The 21,370-nt window shown below is 40.3% G+C and overlaps 1 protein-coding gene across 1 annotated transcript in view; it reads right to left on the bottom strand.

Annotated features, from left to right (window-relative positions):
- Positions 1-11,920, bottom strand: part of LOC105306092 — a 209,966-nt gene extending 198,046 nt beyond the window's left edge. The window contains exons 1-2 of the mRNA XM_023523837.1: positions 11,553-11,920; positions 9,556-9,699 (exon numbers count right to left, since the gene is read on the bottom strand). Coding sequence (XP_023379605.1) covers positions 9,556-9,699; positions 11,553-11,920 — 512 coding nt within the window. The remainder of the gene's footprint in view (positions 1-9,555; positions 9,700-11,552) is intronic.
- Between the last annotated feature and the right edge of the window lie 9,450 nt (positions 11,921-21,370).

A 21,370-nucleotide genomic window follows, 5' to 3' on the forward strand; every position in this document is an offset into this window, starting at 1 on the left:
ACACACACTATTTTAAAAACATGTTCCGATTTTCATCTAAGTATATCTTTATTTATATGGCTTTCTTACCATAAAGATGCCAGTCCTTTAAAATATGCAGAAATCACTTTCTACACTGAAGAACAAGGTGCTATATCATAACAAGGATACAGAAGTATAAAGCGCCTGTTAATTAAACATCGCTTTTTAACTTGCTACCCTGCATATGTGACTGTTAGGTTCTAAGCCAAGTCTGTAAATAAGAATGAGAAAATGGCTAGGCTCCTTCAAATGAATGCCTTGCCTATTTTTTCCCCCTTAGATGTAAGAGATCAGCCACTTGATTTATTTCTTTTTTTAAGTCAAATTCCCTGGTAAATATTTGATTTTAAAGTCCTCCCCCCCTCCCGCCCCCCCCACACACACGAAAAAAAAAAAAAAAACCACTGGCAAATGAACAAATTATAAAGTTCAAGTCAAGACTGGTAGTTTCATATTAATCTTAAATTTTCAATATATAGTATTTGTGGAAGACTACTGGGTTTTAAATTCAAATGTAAAGAATTTGTCTTGAATTAATATTCGGCGCTTCAAAAGGTTCACATGGAATAATGAATAAAGTACAGCTATAACATACCCACATGGATGAATTTTACTAACTCTATTGAACAAAAAAAAAAAAGGAAAGTTACTAAAGAATACATACAGTAGGATACCAACAATATAAATCTCGAACATGCAAAAGAAAACCCTAAATTGTGGAAAATATTTGCATATGTATTAAAAGTATAAAGAAACCCAGGAGATGAAAACCAGCCGAGAGCAGAGGTCACTTCCAGGGGAGAAGGATGGGAATAAGATGAGGGAGGGGATATACCAGGAGCCTCTTCAACCTGGATCAGAAATGTGTTCTTGCTGAAGCTGAGCTGCAGGTACATGGCTGCTTGCTGAATTATTCTTTGTTCCTTTTTGGTGTCTGACACATTTCGCAATAAAAACAGAAAGATAAAAACACATAGTTTTAAGATAAATAGCTTTATAAATATCTGCCAGATTTCTCAAAAGTTGTTCTCAATTCAAAGATCAGAATGCTTGAGACCAGGCATCACATTTTATCCAACAATTGGGGCACTGGTTACAACACTAAAACCCTGCATCCCAGTATGAAAGCCATTTTCATTGTTTTCAAAAGTGCTTATTACTACGTTAAAGAACACTTTCGCCTCGGTACTCTGCTATGGGGAAGTCATCTCTGACACAGAGATGCTTTCTACAATTAGCAAAAGGGACTGTCCTGTTTCCTAACTGAAAGAAAAACAAAAACAAATACAGAAAGATCTCTAAGTATCTTTACATTTAAGTTGATGCGAATACATGCACATGAAGAATAAGCTGGAAGCATACCTTCTGTATGATTCTGGGACAAAGGAGCATAAGAGAAAGACAAATTTTTGCCAGATGGGGAGTTCATTCACTCCACACCTCATCCCCTTCCCCATCCTGGAATATTTAAACCTTGTGCTGTAGTTGCCGTAAGGACAACTGTAGCTAGACAAAAGGGAGAAGCACCCCCAGTCAGCGGCAAGGAGGATAACTTGCTTCTACAAGTATAAGAATTTGTTGTAAGCTTACCAAAGTTACAACTGTGCGTTTACTGTCAATATGCATCACACTGCAACAAAAGCCATTATTTAGAAAATAAGATGAAAACAATTAAGCAGTTGAACCCTTCCTAAACCTATAGAAGACATGCAAAACAGCAGGTCTGCAACAACATGCCTAAAGAAGGCCATAAAAGAAAATCCAGGACTGAAAATTTTTCTATTTTAATAGACTATGTTCTTCAAAACTATTTGCAGTTGCATGTGTACAGCGATATTACCTAAAGATGCCCTACCCCTTCTCAAGGTCCAACTAGTTGCTTTCCAAATAATTAAATGCAGCAAATATCTATTAGAAAACTTCTATAATGCATTACTAAAGATGGTCTGTCATTGATTCTATAATGATAAACCAGTTACTTTTCTGAACGAAATGATTAACATCCTTTCAACAAACAAGGTGGAGCGATTTAATGTCACACTGTAGACGTCATCGACTGGTGGCAACAGTAACACTCTGCATCCTCTATCATTATACCTTCTATTTTTTCAATTGGTCCCATTTTCATCTTTATTCAAGGATAGCAACACTCTAGTTTTAAAACTTGGTCCATCGGAGATTATTTTTAAAAGTGCTTCAGGGTTTGAAGAGAAATAAAAGAACTTTGTATTATAAGACTATTCCAAATGCCACCCAAACCTAGAGCCAAGGCAGCTGTGAAGTTCTAGACATAAAAATAATTGCCAACTTTTTGGTATCTATTAAAATCAAGCCACACCCAAAGACAAATGGAATTTTTATTTTAATTTAGGTGAGGGCAATTTTGGACAAACACTTTATTGCTGCCTAACTTCAAAAGGCAAGTTGCTGATACAGACGAAAAATGTCTGTACAACTTTTATTAAATAACTCTTTTGATCTTAGTAGTTAGATCTTTAGCTGAAGCCTTGAATATTTAAACCAGCCTCCTTAGCATTTTATCTTCCTTTATCTCATAATCTTGCAAGATGCATTCTTCTTAGGATTCTGCTTTATTTGTGTGGCTAAGCTATTCCATCAATATTCCTGCAGGCACCATCATATACAATGACACAGAATCTCCCGAGATGCCTAGGAAAACTGAAATAGTTGGGCTGGCAGGGTTAATCTAATGAGCAAACAACTCAGATTTTAAAATTAAGATGAAATACTCAGAGAAAACCAAACTCCAGAAAGCCATTTGACACTAATTGGTAGCTATAACAGGGCAACGCCCATTGGAAACACAGATGCAAGCAAGGTACAATCTGAAAGGAAATGTCTGGTGCTTGGTGAAAACTGCCGATGTTCCAGGTTATTCCCACCACTCTGTAACTATGAGGCTCTTCTGCCTCTGCTTCTCTAAGTATCTAATATTTCTCTTGGTGCTTGACCCTGAAAAGGGAGCCTATATTCCCTTCTCTTATGAGGTCCAAGCAGTTAAGTTCAACTCTCAGAAGAGTTATAGGTTTTTATCCAACTCTGATCATTGAAGAGTCCAGTTCTCCCACTTTGGTGGGCATCAGATTCATGCGGGGAGCTTTTTCAAAATGCGAAAACTGGCCCCATCCTAGACCCAGCACACCCAGGAGCAGTGCAGCCACATCTATGTTTGGAACCACAGCTCTAGTGTGATTTCAATACTCATACATACTTTAATACCATCAGTTTTGATTCTTCAAAGGAATTCAAACACATTAAAAATATAGGCCTCGAGATAAAACAAAGACTCAATCAGTAAAATACAAATGAAGTTAAAGATTTCAGTTCCAGAATCTCTAGTAGCATACATCACTTGGTTCATGGCTCTCTGTTTAGTGTGAATCAGAATTACTAGGGGAAGTTTGTTAAAAATGCACATTCTCACATCAGTCAGCAAAAATTCTTATCCAAGAATCTGTATTTCAATAAACCCCTTGACACACAAAACACAAACACATACAACAATCTGGAAGCAGGTGAGCAAGGGATCTCCTTTTGAAACATGCTGAATTAGGACTTCACTCAGGAGCACTACACTCCACCTCTGTGCTCACCTGCCCCAGGAGAGTAGGAGGCCAACACCAATTCAGGGGAGCAGCTCTAAGGAGAAACTCAAAGCTCACACCACACCTTATCCCCAAGAGCTGTGGTCACTGTCCTAAGAGCACCAAGAACATCTTTAAAATTATGGATAATAACACAGCACCCATGCCATTAGATCACTAAGCTCAAAGCACATACATACCTTACACTACCACCCTAGTCCACAGACAGGGAACCTGAAGCAGAGAAAAGTCACATGATGACTCATCTGCCGAGCTGGGAGGAAGAAAAAGAAACCTCAGAAATTCAGTTTTTGAGTTTGACACTAGAAATATTATTCAGTGTCCAAGTTAATAAAGCTGATCACAGAATTAGCTAAAAATCAGAGAATCTGGCAAAATGTAGATGTCCACCTGACTTAACTACTAATAAATACGTACCCAAATATAAAATCCAGGGGAAAATCTTTATCCCACTCTAAGTGAATCTATTCTATTCAATATAAATAGGAACCAATAATGCCATGCTCAGATACATTTCCCCCTCAGTAAAGTAATATATAGCACACTAGCCTGATATCTTCAAATTATTGAAATAAAACAGAATGCCATGAGCTTCCTAGTCAATGATCCCTCTACTTCAGCTGTTTGTCTGAATTAGCAGCAGTTGGAGGAAATAAATCCATCTGAGTGGTCCTGAGTAGAGAGAATAAAATAGTGAACAAAATACTTGAACATAATTTTACATGTATTCATGTTCCTTTTAAAAATAAAACTATTTTATTAAAAACGTGATTTGGAAAGAAAGTACAATTAGCTTTGCACAGGCACCGTGGAGATGTTCCCAAATACACCAGACATATGTAAATATTTTGTGATATCAGTTCCGTTTGAGTAGACTTGTCAAGATATTTACAGGGCTTGACAGTGTTTCAGTCTTTAATTAAATTTTTGCCCAGATACTTTAATGTAATTTAAATAGATTATTAGTTGTCAGGATGTAATATAAATTTTGTTTATGATTTAGTTACTCTAAGTACTCAGATTGAAGAAACTAATTTAACCCCACGACCGAGCTGCTTTAAGCATCAAGATGAGTCCACCAAAAAGCTCCCACTGCCCTTTGTACTTTCCCAATAATCTTAAATTACTACAACTTAATCACAAATATCAAGGCACTAAATTGAGCCCCTATGCCACTTTTTAAAAACGAAATAGGCTGGGGAGAGTCAGAAAGAAAAACCCATTTACACCTATTCAGGTACCAGGTTCTTGCTTTTAAGCAGCTCATTCTCCCAGTGGCTGAATAGGTAGGAAATCTTTTTCTCGCTTTAAATCCCATAAAATAATTACCAAACAACACCTGTAGCACACAAGGCAGGACATATATTAAAAACTAGTGTCAGGGGACTTCAAAAAGACAAATAAGCCTTGCAAAGACATTCACAAGCTAATTTGGTCAATAGATTTCACAACTGAGTACAACCGCGAGGACAGGGATACAGCTTCTGGCACAACCTTCCGGTGAATGGAAGCCGACTTCTAAATAAGGCCCGAAAAATGACTTAGTATAAACTGACTGTAATTAATAAGAATAATTCATTAAAGAAACAAAGAACTCTGTCTAATTGTCCTTCCCGACTGCCATGCACTTTACCCCACTGTATTTCCTCTTTGCAGAATACCAGCCTTGTAGCCATAATTGCAAGAACATTATCTATGGGATGCAAAACCAAAGCACTTCTTGAAATCAAATGTTCCTTACAACATTTATTTTTAGGTTGATGACACAAGCCAAATCTGCTGAATTTCCATTAACCACACTGTCACATGCACATTGAAATAAACTACGTAGGACTGGGTTGGGGTGGGGGAACTGTCATTTATAAGGTACCCCATATTTGGCCAGGTTTTCCCATTTCAGGAATTTATCTCATCTCATAGTCTACTGATGTTCCATCTTATAGCACCTCTGGCCTTAATTCATCCAAGTACCATGAAAGAGATACATTTTTAAAAATTATTTTAAGATGGCTCCTTGGATCGCACATGCATAACAAAGTGGTCTGCAGACCAATGTAACAAATCACAAGAAAGATCATTTAGAAAACACAGGGGCCTAACTACAAACTTACTTGGCTTGCTGGCTTGACTCACAAACTCCGTGTTTGATCACCTGGTGGGATCACCACCATCAACTACAGAAAATAATTCCCTGCCAAGAGTAAAGGTATATGTTGGCTCATGCATAAAGTTCACCTGTCTATTCAGCAGATGCCTCTCTTACGGTTATTTTCTTTAGAAAACAAACCCCTACTTGCCCGAGACCTTTATACACTCTAGGTCCAAAAAACATACTTAAAAAAGAAAAAGGACAATACTGCTAGCTTAACTAAAATGGCATTTACTATGACTGAATTCTACAAAAGGAATATAACACCTACCAGGATAAAAAAGGAAAAGAAAAAGCCCTAAGCAAAAAAAATTTTTTTGAAAAACACAAATACCACCTGTGCAAATCTAGCTATGCTCTGGAAATCCTTTCTCAGCCACAGAGAAACAGCTCATGCTCAATGCCTTGAAGTTGCAATTAAATTGTAGTAATTTAAGATTATCGGGAGAGCAAAGGGCAGTGGGAGCTCTTTGGAGGGCTTCCTTTCCCACTTAATGCTCTTCAGTCAGGGGTTAAATGAGTTTCTTTAATGTAAGTACTTTAAAGTAACTGAATCATAAACAAAATTTATACTATTTTCTGACAGCCTGCAATCTATTTAAATTTTATTAACGTTTGCCTAAAATTATTTTTAAAAGACAGAACTCTTGCAATGCCCTGTAAATATTCTTGGCATACCTACTGAAATGTAATTGGTACTATAACACCTAAGGTTGTCTGAATACGCACACTTTTTGGAGATGCGGAATCTTACAAGATAACATTTCAAAAGTGCATTTGAATCTTAAGTAAAACATGAAAATCAAATAAACAGCACAATAAGATTGGCTGCAAAGAGGAAACCGGGTTCAAAAGAAGTCACATCTGCTCTATTCTCCCTTCTCTTACTTAATGTTGGCATTGGACATACTATGGTATAAATATATTTGTTTAGGAAATATCACAGTTCTTCTGTTAATTTAAACAACTGCTGAAAACAGACATATCTTTCAATAGAGCCTAAGAATGTAAATATACAAGGCCAGGGATAGAGTCTTAAGAGAAGCAAGAAAAAACTTAGTAACAGAAAACCATGCCTAGGCTCAATCTTAATCCAGTTAACTTTTGTTATTGTTGGGACAAATGATTTAACTAGAAAATATTTATAGCTTTAAAAAAAAAAACATTACATATTGCAGAAAATTGCCTAATAGCATCCATGTGTATGTTTAACTCACATTGTTTAATTACACTATAAAAGGTATACCCAATAAAAGCTACAGACTTTGAAACATGTTGGGTACTATGGTTATGAAACTTGGAATTACAAGAAAACAAAGTGGTCACTATGTGATCAACATTTATTAATTAAAAATGAAATCCTTAAATAACAATTATTTTTATTCTTATGTATGTGTTTACTTATCCTATTTCCTACTTTGTTCCACTTAATTAAAAATGACATTTAATTTGGGAAGAGTTTACAGCAAAAAAAAAAAAAGTGTTATATGGTTTATATTTCAGAATTTAAATATAAACACAAAATCTTAGACATCTCCAGGAACACAACCCCTTTAATTTGAGACAGTTAATCTGAATACCCAATGTTTCTTTCATTATACTTTGATAAACCTGTGAAAACAAAACGCTAAAGTAATTACTGTTACTATTCCCTTTAAAAATGTAAAGCAGTTAAATTTTCCTAGAAAACAAGCAAGGACAAGTTAGAGAGAACTTGAATAAAAGTAGCAACATGGTCATGTTGAATGTCAATCTAAAAAAAGAGGTTATGTCTAATCTGGAGAATGTTCCCTCTCGCCTTTTTAAATTCCAAGAGTGGGCTGACACAAAACTTCATCACTAGGGATTTTTTTTTTTTTTTTTTTCAGCTGCACATCAGATTTAAACCCTCACATACAAAACCCTGGCTTCCCTGACAAGGCAGATCTTCTAAACTTGATGTGAGAAAACGTTATCTAACTCTAGTGTAGGAGTCTAATGTTGGTAAAAAGAATTTCTCTGCACAGTTCTGGGTAGCAAGACAGCCTCTGGACGACTTGATATTCTTTTAATACCTTTTGAGTGCATTCTCTTTGTAAACAAGAATGCACTAAAAATAATAACTTGTTTAGCAACTCAGCATTTATAAGGAACTCAAATGCTGCCTAGAGAGAGGCTAAGTACTTCCTTCCAAGTGAGCCTTCGCTTACACAACAAAGATCAGCATTTGCAATGGTCCATTTCTGCATTACTGAATATATAGCTTTGCAGCTAGATCGAATAGTCCAGGATTCTCCATGTAGAGCTCATGACAACAACCCAGCAGCAGTTCTGTTTGATCTCTCTTGCTTCCTTAATTTGGGTTGTCAAGGTTCAGCAGTTGGAGGCTGTTTACTTTACTCACTGCCCCCCCCCCCAAAAAAAAACCCTGATTTTTTTTTTTTCCCTCTCACATACTAATCCAAAGTCTAAGGGGGGAAATAAACAGCCAGTGGCTGGACGTTAAGCCTTTTTCCCCCCTTTGCAGAGAGATTTTAGCTGACACCTTTTGAATGGTAACTAGTTGAGTTTTTTATATTTTTAATGCTCTTTAGTTATTAGACATTTTGAGTAGAAAAATCAGAGAGGAAAAAAACCCGTTCCAAACGTCTAAAGCTGTGAGCCCAATTTTCTTTTCCTGGACTCAAAGACATAGGTATTTCCACTCTGAAAATCAAAACTCCAGTGGAACTCTAAAAAAGATTTGAAACATTTCTCTCTGGAACCGAAAATAACAGAAACTCCTGTCTCAATTATGCAGGTTAACACTGGGTAGAAAACACCTGAAGTCTATTTCTCTCAAATTCCAGTTAAGACGTTTCCCCTCTAACCGATTCTTACTGTGGAAAAACGGGGGTGGGGGTGAGGTGGAAAGGAAAAATTTTGCATAAATTCAATATATTTTCAGCAGTAGAAAAATTCCTTAAATATCCTTCAGGTTTTCTCAACTTGGCTATTGTATAAACCCTTAATCCTAAAGGCTACGGACAACCAAAGGTGAAGTGTAGAAGGTTTCAATGTACAGACTCCTTTCAAAGGGAATACAGAATGACCCTCCAGCATTCCTGTTTAAAGAGCAGTAACAAAAAAGGAAATCGAACTTAGAAAATACCTGCGACCGGACACGAGAGCAACGCCAGCTCTCGTAAGTGGGCCAGAGAAGCTCAAATGCAACCAAATTAAATGTTTATATTAATTTCATCGCTCTTCCCAAGCCTCACAGATGAGAGCTGGAGGGAGGGGGTGTTGGGAAGAGAAAGAAATAAGTTTTATTTCGGGTTTTCTGATCGAGCAAAAGGAAAATGAATTAAAAGAAATGCGTGGGATGAGCCCAGACTAAATCAATACACTTTGTAATCAGCCCGGCAAGGGTATTTAGACACAATGACTTGGAAATAATTAATAGTTATAAGGAGGGAGTAGGGTGAGAAGGGGGGCAAGGGATGTCACCATATTTTATCTGAGCACTTTACTCTCCACACTAAACTTTGATCTCAAGATTTTCGGATTTAGGAAGGAAAGGGGAAAAAAAGAGGAAGTCCAGTATTTTGAAACACCTACCGGCTTGAAGATGGGCACATTCCTGGCTCCCAGCACCTATTGCTGCGCTCGCGCCGCCCATGCTGGCGCTTTGGGCACAGAGAGCCCCCGAGTTCAGCTCGAGGCTCTAAAGTGTCCCCTTGCCCCCTCGTCCCCCCGCCCCGCGTCCTGGCCCCGGCGCCCGCCGCCGCCTCAACTTACCGCGGAGTCCGGGGAAGGAGTGGGAGCGCCGCCTTCACGCCCGCGGAGGAGGCGCCGGCAGTACCATGGTCCCCGGCACCGCTGCCGCTGCCCCTGGTCCGCTCGCTCGCCGCGCGCTCTCTTCCTCTTGCAAACTTTCGGGTTCTGCGATTGACAAGAAACCGGGGCGACCCTCAGCAAGTCTTCCCAGTGCAGGGAAGAAATGAGGGGGCGGTGTGAGTGAGTAGGCTGGGGGGCCAAGACAGAGAGGGCGGCAGCCTGGGAGGACCCGCGAGCGCGCGTGGAGGGAAGAGAGGATGTGGCTCAGGGAATCCCTGCAAGGATCCCGAGACGGGGAAATCGGCCGGAGCAAAGTCTGAGCACCTTCCCCGGGATCTTACAAAGTTGCAACAACAAAAAAGAAGGGGGGAGGAAAGGGGGAAGGGGGTGGGATAGGGATACGATCGCAGGCGCAAGGTTTGGAGTTACAACTGTTTATTTAGTCCTTATTCTCTCAAGGGGCGGGAGCTGTGCGGGAATGGGACGGGGGCGGGGGGGTGTTGCTGCAGGCAGCAATTTCGAAGCAAACACTTGAGTCGGGGGCATGCGACTTTGTTTCTGGGCGCGGAGCTCTCCGGTGCCCGCGTGTGTCACCGCCAGTCTCCGGGGACAGAGGCGGAGCTCACAACAGGTGGGGAGGGAGACTTGCTGAGGGCCAAAAAGGAGAAGGAATCGAAGTTTCCAAGCGCTGTGGTATCTGGGGAGGAGGGGGGCAGGAGGCGGGGGCGAGGAGAGGCGGAGGCAACGAATGACCGCGACCCCGCGGCAACCAGCAAACTCTTCGGCTTTCGGCGCCGCGGTCCCCACTCGAAGCACACGCGGTTCCGGCTCACCGGCTCAGCTGAGTCCTCTGCGGGACAGGAATGGAGCGCAGGGAGCTCAAGAGGAAGGAAGGCGGTGCGCGGGCGAGGGACGGAGAGCCATCGACCGCCGGGACAGCAAGAGGGACGTAGCGACTCGCGCGTCTCAGGACAGATCGGAGTTTGGGAAGTCCCCCCGTTCCCCAAGGTTAAGAAGGGGGTAAAATCAGAAAATGTGTGTGGCGGAGAGGAGGGAAATCCGAGCGCGGCGACTCGCCGCAGCGCACTCTGCTCCTACTCCCCACTCGCCGATCTGGCCCCGGCTGCCGCGGGCCCTTCGCGGGGAGGCTGGGTTCCGTGGGCCGAGCGCGCATGGAGGTGCGTTTCTAGCTGGGGGTGTGCGAGTGTGTCTGAGTCTGCTGGGCTCCCGGAGGCAGCGAAGGGGTGCTCTAGCCGCCGGACTCAGGGCAAGGCGTGCGTGGCACCGGGGATGTCCACAGGAGCGGGGCACTAAGAGCGGGTGTCCCCATTCTGCCGCAGCTCGCGGAGCAACCCGAGGGCACACACTCGCGGAAAGCGAAGGGGAAAAGTTTGCTCCAAGTCCAAACTTTGAGCTGCAGAGGCGCCCAACGCGCGCCCCCTCCCGCCAAGGACCCGACCCGGGGCCCTGCACCCGCCCGGCTCCTCTGCAAGCACCCCGACGCGGTACTCCTAAAGTTGCTCCAGGCGGCCTGGGCTTATTTATTTCTCTCCCCGCGGCAATCGTGGCGAGCACAGAACAAGGCGTGAAGGGGCCGAGGGGAAGGCGATCTCGCCTTCTCGCCGCCGCTGCCCCCCCCATTTGACTTATGCAAATGGACCCAAGACTTCAGGCGCCTCTTAAGTCCCCTCCACCTACCCGCGCCGGCCCGCAGCACCCACCCTGACCCCAGAGCCTGGGCCCCGACCTGTGTGGGAGAGAGGCTGAGAGGGGAGGGCTGGGGAAGATGCACGTGGAGCTTGGAGGTGGAGAGTGGTATTTTTTCTTTTTTTCTTTTTTTTTTTTTTTTTTTTTTTTTTTTTTTTTGTGCTGGTTGTTGTTGTTGTTTAAAGTGGCGGAAACAAGGCAGGAGGCGGCTTGGGAAAAAGTGGAGCAGAAATGGAAAAATACAAACTCACCCGCTGCAAATGGTCTCTCGGTGCAAACTAAGGTGTTTTCGGGCCTTTCCCCGCGCGCGCCCACTCCCGCCCGCGCGCGCACCCCCTCGCACACACTCACTCGCGCACACACACTCGCGCACACACGCACTCCCGGGCGAGGGCAGGGCCACCGCGAGTACAGCATGCAACCGCCACACAATAAATAACAATAGATTCCTCCGCTCGGGACTAGCTTCCCGGAGCCCTGCCAGCGCCGGTGGCGACGGCGGCGCGGGTAGCGTTTGGCTGGGGGCACTCCCCAGCCCGTTCCCCGGCCTCCTGCTAGGGCCCCCTGCCCGCCTCGCGCACCCCAAGGCCTCCAGCGCCCCCGGAGTGCGAGCCGCCATCCCCCGGACACTCGAGCGCTGGCACCCACTCCCCTCCCCCCGGCCTCCCGGAACAAATAAATAAATAAGGCGCGCGGGAGGCCAACACGTCGCGGAGGGAGATGTTGTTATTTTTTGCTGTTGTGCGTCCCTGACGTCACATCCACCTGCTGGGTAAACAACAAGGCTCTCAGCAAAAAAAAAAAAAAAAAAATGTTGTTATTTTTTGCTGTTGTGCGTCCCTGACGTCACATCCACCTGCTGGGTAAACAACAAGGCTCTCAGCAAAAAAAAAAAAAAAGAGAGAGAGAGAAAGAAAAAAAAACGCAGCTGCTAGAACAAGGTTGGAGGGTGGGGGTCGCTCGGGGGAGAGGTCTCGGGAGGTGGAAATTAGGAGCGTCCAGGCTGGATGGATTAGAGAAGAGGGAAGCAGAACCGCACAGACCAGAGGAGGAAGGGAACGCCAGAGTAGTCCCTGGCAAAAGAGGGATCTGGCTAGAAAGACCTGGAAAATAAGGGGCAAGAAGGAGGAGGGATTCCTCAGAAGACCGGGAAGGGGGGGCCCATTCAGAAGCTGGAATAAAATGATAGGCAGAGTGTTAAATAGGGCCGAAGATGGGAATGTGATGGCTATTCGCTTGGTTTCTGAGCTAAAAATATAGAAGGAAGGGGAGAACATAGGCAAGGATGTGAGTCTCCTCCAGTTAAAAGTGAAAGTGTTTTTGCCATCAGTGACAGTTGAAGGAGGGGGAGGAGGGGTGGTGTTTTCAACCCCCTTTCTCCTCTCCCATCCACCCTCGATCTCTTTCTTTCTGCACTTTGTCCAATGAAAGAAGGCGAGTTCGGGAGGTGAAAGTTCAACAGAAGGACAAACCCCTGTTTGCAAGGAAGCAGAAACCTGCCAGCGACGGATTTTTCCCTGTATTTTGAATTAGGAAAGTGTAATGTGGGACGAGCCCCTCCCCTGATCCCCCCCACCACCCCCGTCCTGTCCTTGTCAGAGTCACTGCAGGAATGTGTAGTTAGATCCACTTCGGGGGAAAGTGGCTGCATCAGGAGCTGTGTTCTTGCCACGTTTCTCTTAAGAAAATGCCCAGGGGCTAGCATGTCAATCAGTTGTTTAACACAGATTACCTGCTCTCCAAGAGATCAGTCACTTGCAAAAAGCTTTGTCCAATTCTTTGGAAAGGTGAGATTTTTTTTTTTTTCTTCTCGGTGCCGTTTTGAAGTTTGGTGAAATTTAGAAATTTGAAGGAAAAAATTAGGAGCCTGAATGAAATGTTTTGAAATATATTTTAAAAATGTATAAAACAAAAGACACTAGTATTTCTTTCGCTTTTATCAATACAAATAGAGAAGAAGACTTTTTGTTTCCAAAATGTGACTTAGAAAGATATAGGTTCCTGTGGTTTGTTGTTGTTGTTCATAGAAATAATTTTTTTCAGATTCATCACCCCAGATGCTGCCAAATTCCCAAGTCAGTACTTCCAAGCTACTGGCCAGCTCTTTATGAGAATATACTGAAAGTCACCCCTGTGGATTCCTACAACATACCAGGGATGAGGGGCTCGGAGAGTACTGCCGGATTGGACTTAAGACCAGCACAGTTGTAGATAATAAATATCCTAAAAAGGATATTATAAATTCTTTTGGAAAATTTTTTACAAATATTGTTAAACATTTACAGAATTCTAAATCTCAATTTCAATAATAGCATAAGACTACCACTTTAAAATTGCATCTGTTTTGCAAGTAAAAAATAACAAAGGCATTCACTGGTGTTACAGAATAAAGCCAGAGAAAGGGAGACTATGATAAGGTAATTCTAGCATAGTCGGATTTATATTGAATGTATGCTGCACAAGATTCCATGCTATCCACACAAGGCCATCAATCAGATCTTTGAGACTAGATAAATAAAATGCATTTTAGTTTGAGTAGAACTTCCTAGAGGCTAGGGTTCATGTTATCTTTAATTCAAGACATTAAGACATTAATGACACACCTACTACGTTCTAGACTATATAGTAGGCACTGAGGGATGCAAAAATAAATAAAATTCCTGCCCTTGAGGAGCTCACAGTCTGCAGCTGTCAGGAATAACATCTGATATTTATTGAATGATTACTATGACCTAGGCACTAACATGAAAACTTTATGTCAACTTACTGCTCAAAGTAGCCAGTCTATTGCAGGAAAAAATGTTTTTTCATTTCTAAAATGTTTATGCCAGGTATAACATTTATGGTATATGTTGGGTTGCTGAGTTATAACTCAGGGAAACAGCAATTTATTTAAATGCGATAAATTTTTTCCTAGTCTGTAAAGAACAATTCATGCTCTGAGGTTGGTTTTCAGATTGAACAGTGGGTCTTAAAAAAATTATCAGTATTACCATACTAATAATTTCTTTAGATTGGCACTGACCTTATTCTGCATTTTAACTGCCTTAAATTCTACATTCATTTGAAAGTGGGGGCCAAAGTCAGATTGGCAACAAGTTTTGCAGACAAAAGGAAATCCTAGTTGTAAATCCCATGATATATTTTACTCAATTCTGTATGTGATACTGTCTAATGTGCTGTCTTATTAAAGAACTCCACATCCATTTGGCTTACATTAGAGGGAAACTTAACTGCAGTTTAACATATTGTTCATTTTCAACACTGTCACGTTACATTCATGGGGAGCACATTTTAATTTCTTTATCAGTAATCAACTCGAAGTTTCTTTTTGTTAAAGCAAGGGTTTTTAAATAAAGGGCATGGGGGTAGGACGCCACCTTTTGGTGGTAAAACAAATAGAAATCCCTTTTTAAACAGATGTTCCTGACATCGTCTCATTTTTAATTACAAGGCAAAGGTGCTTGTCCCCATTTTGTGATACTTTAAGTAATAGGGGACAAAAACGTAAATGCAAAATTAGCAAATTATAGTTAACTGTGGCCAAAATTTTCCCAAAGGTATCAGGACATGTTAGTGCCCTGCCATGTACTATTAACTATTAGTCAAATACCAACTTTGTTCTGCAAATATCGTGTCAATGAATAGATGCACATTTTGAGGAACAGAAACTGAAGTGGATGTTTACCACTTAATGAGATACGTGAATGCTCTTCTAAGTTTTGAGTAAACAGAAACTTTAAAATCACCTAATTCAACGTTTCTTAAACTATAATTACCATCTTCCTAACTTTTGCCATAACTATATAACAATAGTTCCTGAATAATTAATATGCTATGCTCATTAGAGTACAGTTATTATGGTAATTGTCCAAATATTTTCCTTTAAATCAACCTATATTTTATTTATTTTTCTATTACTAGTTTAAATGAGAAATCAGTATCACCCTCCATAAATTAAAAACAATCACAGTGAAAACTAAACCACTGACTTCTCTTTGTTAGAAATGGACGGTGGCAAAAAATATAAAAATTAAAAATAATTTTTTAAAAAACAGTGGCAAGTGTTGAGAAGTGTTAATAGCAGGAGTATCAATGGAGAATTGGTTTTCTCTTTGTTTTTGTGGACAACCAAAGGATTGAAAGTGATTGCAAAGGGAGTATCGTTCTCAATATGTGATTTAATGTTATCTAATGCCGTCCCAGTGGCAAGGCTCCTACACTTTGAGAAACATCAAATTACCAAATAGAAAGCTGAGGCCCAGGAAGGTTAGATCTCCCTCTAAGGCCAAATAATTGGTTAGTGGTTGGAAAAGGATCAGAACCCAGGTGCCTGGACTCGATGCCTTTATGTATTTCAGTCTCATGCTTTCCACTTCACAAGAGATGTGCCACTCATCTTCACACATTATGTGGCCTGTCTGGCTTTTCAGAAACAGCCAACCTAAATATCCCTTTACAGACAGAGGAGAAACAGAGGCCACGGAGGGTCAAGTTCAACCCCCTACTCACCCTTACCTCTCCCTCGGGTGTGGCAGATGTCCAGGTGGGGGTAAACACAGAGAAGTAAAGGGGGGAGGGCTGGGAGGAGAAAAAGGAAGTAGAGAGAAGAGAGAGGTTAGTAACAAGTGGTCAGACTCTTCTTTAAATGAAAACTTACACTCCTCTTTCCTTCCCAGAAGAGAAAAATGGCTAATGAAAATAATGTGTTTCACAGTAAGTGGCAAGAGAAGTGTCCTTCATTCTGATGTCACTGTATGTCCACACCAGAAATCAACAGCTAGCTCCTGTTTTAAAGTATACAATATTAGACACTCTAGGAAAAACCACATTTGATAATAATAGAGTGGTTTGAAAAGCTGGTCAAAGAATGGTGAAAGATCCCAGTTTTAAAAGGCTTTTCCCCCAAAACAAAATTTGATCAGAGGCTCATCATTAAAACTATAAACAATAGTTCATTTTCTGAAGTTTTAACCACAAAGAGAGGCCTTAGTTAAAAAGATTGCATTTCCTGCTTTCTTCCTTTTAAAGGCACAGTTCTATAAATATAAACATGGCCTGCAAATATTTTTTATGTTTTTCTAATTGGTCCTGGTGAAAAGAGGTTGCTGATAACTATAGTCTATAACTCTTTGTCCTGTGGTTCCCAGTAGATTGTAATCCCTATAAACTGCAATGCACAATGAAGCATTTGGCCAAGTACTTCCACCCCAAAAAGCTATTCTAGTCCCGTAACCCCTGAAGATTCACAGTGCAACATGTTGGTAATTTGAAGACATACATAAAGGGAGTACGGCAGCTCAATCCTACTTGCCAGAGGTAACTAGAACAATCTAGAGCCTTGCTATACAAAATGAGATATGCTGACCTGCAACATGGGCACCACCTGAGAGTATGTTAAAAATGTAGAATCAGTCCACTCCCTATACCTACTGAATCAAAATCTGCATTTTAACAAATCTTCCCAGCTGAGTCTGACACTCAAACAAGTTTGAGAAACACATCTGCAGTGCACGTAGCCACTCACATAACACGCACCATCTCCACAATCTTTACAGTCTTAAACTGCTCAACGGCACTGTAAGCTGTATGCCATACCTGGTTCTCCAAACTGGTGTCTTTTGTAAACTTTGTTGGTTCCTTGTTTTCAACCACGTGCAAAGTTAAGCCACTAAATCACCTATGTAAACCATGATTAATTCCTTTAACATTAATAGCAGGGTGACTTCTCTCTCCTGTTACCCCAAAGAGACTGCTAATTGCCTTCCAATTGTTTACCTTTGTATTGTTTTATGAGTGCTCAGAGAAGGATGGAAGATATTCCCCACCACGCCAGAAACAAATGCCAGACAGGTTTTGGGAAGACTGAACACATGCTATGACTACACTGTGTTAGTAGAAGGGCTTTGCTTTCTTTGTTTTGTTTTCTTTTTTATGGAAGGGATGACGCCTCCGTAATTACAGGTATTGCTGTTTAAAACTGAGAACGTTTTCCAAACCACTGACGGGCCACACCTCTGGCAACCCATGAGCCGTCCTGTTTGGATTCTCTTTCCAGTTCCCTACGCAGTTTATAGAGACACATCCAAGCACCACTAGATTTACATTGAGTATAATGAAAGGAAGGAGGACCCCATCTAAGTATGGTTGCTTCATCAATAAACATGTAGGAACCACAGGTAAACCTCCCTGCTGATGGTTCATTTGTTTCTGTGAAGTTCTCAAAAAGACTAGTCACTTTACCTTCCTAACAAGAAAACAAGTTACTTTTGTAACCGCCCAAAAAATAATTAAAACTATTGTTTTAATACTGTCCTAAGGCACTATAATTAAGTCTCTGAGTAATTGTGTACCTGAATTTAAAATAAGATTTCACGTGTAAAGCAAAATTCTGATTATAATCTCTGAGAAGTGTCTTGGCTTAAATTTAGAATCCACAGGTACCAGCTCAGTATTACAATAGGTATTGTTCTGTAGGCTGGAGACAAACTGTTTGTATGAGAAGGGAAATGAGGCAGGTCTTCCCACCTTCAGGCACAGTGAGGTTGTGTGTTCCAAATTACAGAAGATTTTAAAAGGAGCTGTAGAATACTAAGCATGGGGATAGGCTGAGATTTTTGTTATGCTAAATTCAAGATTTTTTTTTTTTTTAGTAACATCTATAAAATAGCTATCAAGAGAAGCTCCCCACCCCTCAGCCCCAGGATGTTCTTGAGCCACTGTTAAAGTTAAAAAGCCATATAAAGATTAAAACTCTGATATCCCCAAGGCTAGGCTGAATCCTTTGGTAATGAATTGGAGTCCTAGGTATCCATATGGACAGTTTTTAAAAATATACATTTATATTTACAGATAAATACAGAAATAGACCTCTATGTATATGTATGTGTAAGTTAATATACATACATATATTTCCTAGCTCCGTCCACTAAAAGGGGCTAGAAGCAGCAAATACACCCCAATAGCAATGAGCACAACTAGCACCCAGATCTTGTTTTCTAAATACCTTTCTCCAATAAAAGAAATTAGGGATCTTGAAAAACTAGTTAATTCCAGGGATGGGGCAGGGAAAATACAAGATTAGCCTGGAGTATCTTATGCCAGAAAGTGCTAAAGGAAGTGCAAAAAAAAAAAAAAAAAAAGACAGTAGAAGGTGTGGAGAGACTTAAGGAAAGGCATAGGAGCTAACCTGAAAGAGCTCCCCAATGCTCAAAGTTGAAACATCTTGAACAAGAAAAGAAATAACAATAGTATTGGATTATAACACATACATATATATGTGTGTGTTATATATATAACATATATATATAACATATATGTGTGTATGTGTGTGTGTGTGTGTGTGTGTGTGTGTGTATAAACATACATAAATGAGAAAGTGACAGAAGATTTCTTACAGAAGATTAGTGGGGTCCAATAATCAGTGTTTTAACAAGTTTTACTAGATGACTGATAACATGGCCTAGAGCACTCAATCACATAACCTATATTATTTAAAGCGGGTTATGTGTAGTCAGGGAGCAGTGGGTACTGTGGGGAATTTGAGCACATAGGCCTCAACTAAAACGGAGCAGATGTTGAGTGCCCTCATTGGGAAAGCAAGCCCAAGGCAGAAAGAACTTTTGAATTTTCAAGAGAGTCAAGAAATCCAGATTTTTATCCAAATAGTCCTCATTTGGTGAGGGACCATGGAAACAGGAATTCTTAGAAGGTCACCAGCTGGTTATGATATACATTGAGGTTTGGAATCCTTCTGTGAGGATTTCTAATTATTATCTATACTGGGACTATATCCATTTATAAAAAAGAACTTTAAAGAGGGCAAGACGAACAGTAATAGAATGACTATAGACCACAGAATTGTACTATAATCATGTAATGTAATAAATATAGCTACAAAGGTAATCATATTACAATATGTAAATGTATCAAAGTAACAGATTATACAACAGGTTATACCTTCAATTTATACAATGTTATATGTCAAATATATTTAATTAAAAAAAAAAGAAGACATGACATGAACAAAACAAGACACTGTAGCATTGCAAAAGGTTCCTAGAGGTCATGTAATTTAACTTACTGGTTTTCCACAAGTGAAAATAGTGACAGAAAGTGAAAGTAGTGAAAATAGTGACAGAAAGATTAGCTGAAACGCCTCAGAACTAGGCAAGGTAAAGTCTCGGTAACTGGGGAGTCTTGGGTGTCAGACATACCTAGGTGAAAATCCCAGCACCACACTTACCGGTATGTCACTTTGAGTAAGTTCCTGAACCTTTTCAATCTGCTCCTTGGTAACACAGCAGCAGTAACTGCATATATCTTCTTTTAAAATTTATTTTTTATTAAAGTATAGTTAACAATATTTTATTAGTTTCAGGGGTACAACATAGTGATTTGACAATCATCTACCTGACAACGTGATCATCACACAAAGTCTAGGAACCATCTGTTGCCATACAAAGTTATTACGATATTATTGACTATTTTCCCTATACTGTCTGTACTTTACATCCTCATGACTTATTTGGAAGTCATAGGGTTGTAAAACAGCATAGGGAAAATAGTCAATCATTGGAAGTGTGTACTTATTAATCCCCTTCCCCTTTTTTACCCATCTTTCCTCTGGCAACAATCAGCTTGTTCTCTATATCTGTGGGTCTGTTTCTGTTATGTTTTTTCATTTGTTTTGATTTTTTTTTAGGTTCCACATTTAAGCAAGATCATATGGTATTTGTTTTCTCTGACTTATTTCACTTAGCATAATGCCTTTTAGGTCCATCAATGCTGTTACAAATGGCAAGATTTCATTTATTTAGGGCTGAGTAATATTCTATTGTATGTGTGTGTGTGTTCACATTTTCTTTATCCATTCTTCTATCAATGGACACCTAGCTTGCTTCCATATCTTGGCTATTGTAAACAATGCTACAATGAACATAGGGGTGCATATATCTTTTTGAACTAGTGGTTTTATTTTCTTCAGATAAATGCCCAGAAGTGGAATTGCTGGATCATATGGCAGCTCTATTTTGACATTTTTGAGGAAACTACGTACTCTTTTCCAAGGTGTCTGCACCAATTTATAATCCCACCAACAATGTACGAGGGTTCCTGTTTCTCCACTGCCTTGCCAACACTTGCTACTGACTTTTTGTTAATAGCCATTCTGATAGGTTCGAGGTGATATCTCATCATGGTTTTGATTTGCATTTCCCTGATAATTAGTGATGTTGAGCATCTTTCCATGTCTGTTGACCATCTGTATATCTTCTTTGGAAAAATGTATATTCATGTATATTGGAGAAATGTCTATTTTTTAATAGAATTTTTTTTGATGTTGAGTTGTATGAATTCTTTATGTTTTTTGGATATTAACCCTTTGTTGGATATATCATTTGCAAATATCTTCTCCCATTCAGTAGGGTTTTTTGTTTTGTTTTGTTTGTTTTATTGATGGTTTCCTTAACATGAAAAAGCTTTCTAGTTTGATGTAGTCTCACTTGTTTATTTTTCTTTTGTTGCCATTATTTGAGGAGACATACCCCCCCCCAAAAAAATTACTAAGACCAATGTGAAAGAGTTTACTACTTATGTTTTCCCATAGGAGTTTTATGGTTTTAGGTCTTACATTTAAGTCTTTAATCCATCTTGAGTTTATTTTTGTATATGGTGTAATAAAGTGGTCCAGCATCATTTTTTGCATGTATCTGTCCAATTTTCCCAACATCATTATTGACGAGACTATCTTTTCCCCATTGCCTATTCCTACCTCTTTGTCATAGAGTAATTGACCATGTAAGCACGGATTTATTTCTGGGCTATATATTCTGTTCCATTGATCTATGTGTCTATTTTTGTGCCAGGACTATACTATATTGATTGCTTTGGCCTTGGAGTATAGTTTGATAACAGGTAGCATGATACCTCCAGCTTTGTTCTTTCTCAAGATTACTTTGGCTATTCGGGTCTTATGTGGTTCCATATAAATTTTAGAATTATTTGTTCTAGCTCTGTGAAAATGCCATTGATTTTTTGATATGGATTGCATTGACTCTGTAGATTGCTT

This window comes from Pteropus vampyrus, unplaced genomic scaffold (assembly GCF_000151845.1).
Source record: "Pteropus vampyrus isolate Shadow unplaced genomic scaffold, Pvam_2.0 Scaffold420, whole genome shotgun sequence".
In the NCBI taxonomy this organism is placed as follows: Eukaryota; Metazoa; Chordata; class Mammalia; order Chiroptera; family Pteropodidae; genus Pteropus; species Pteropus vampyrus.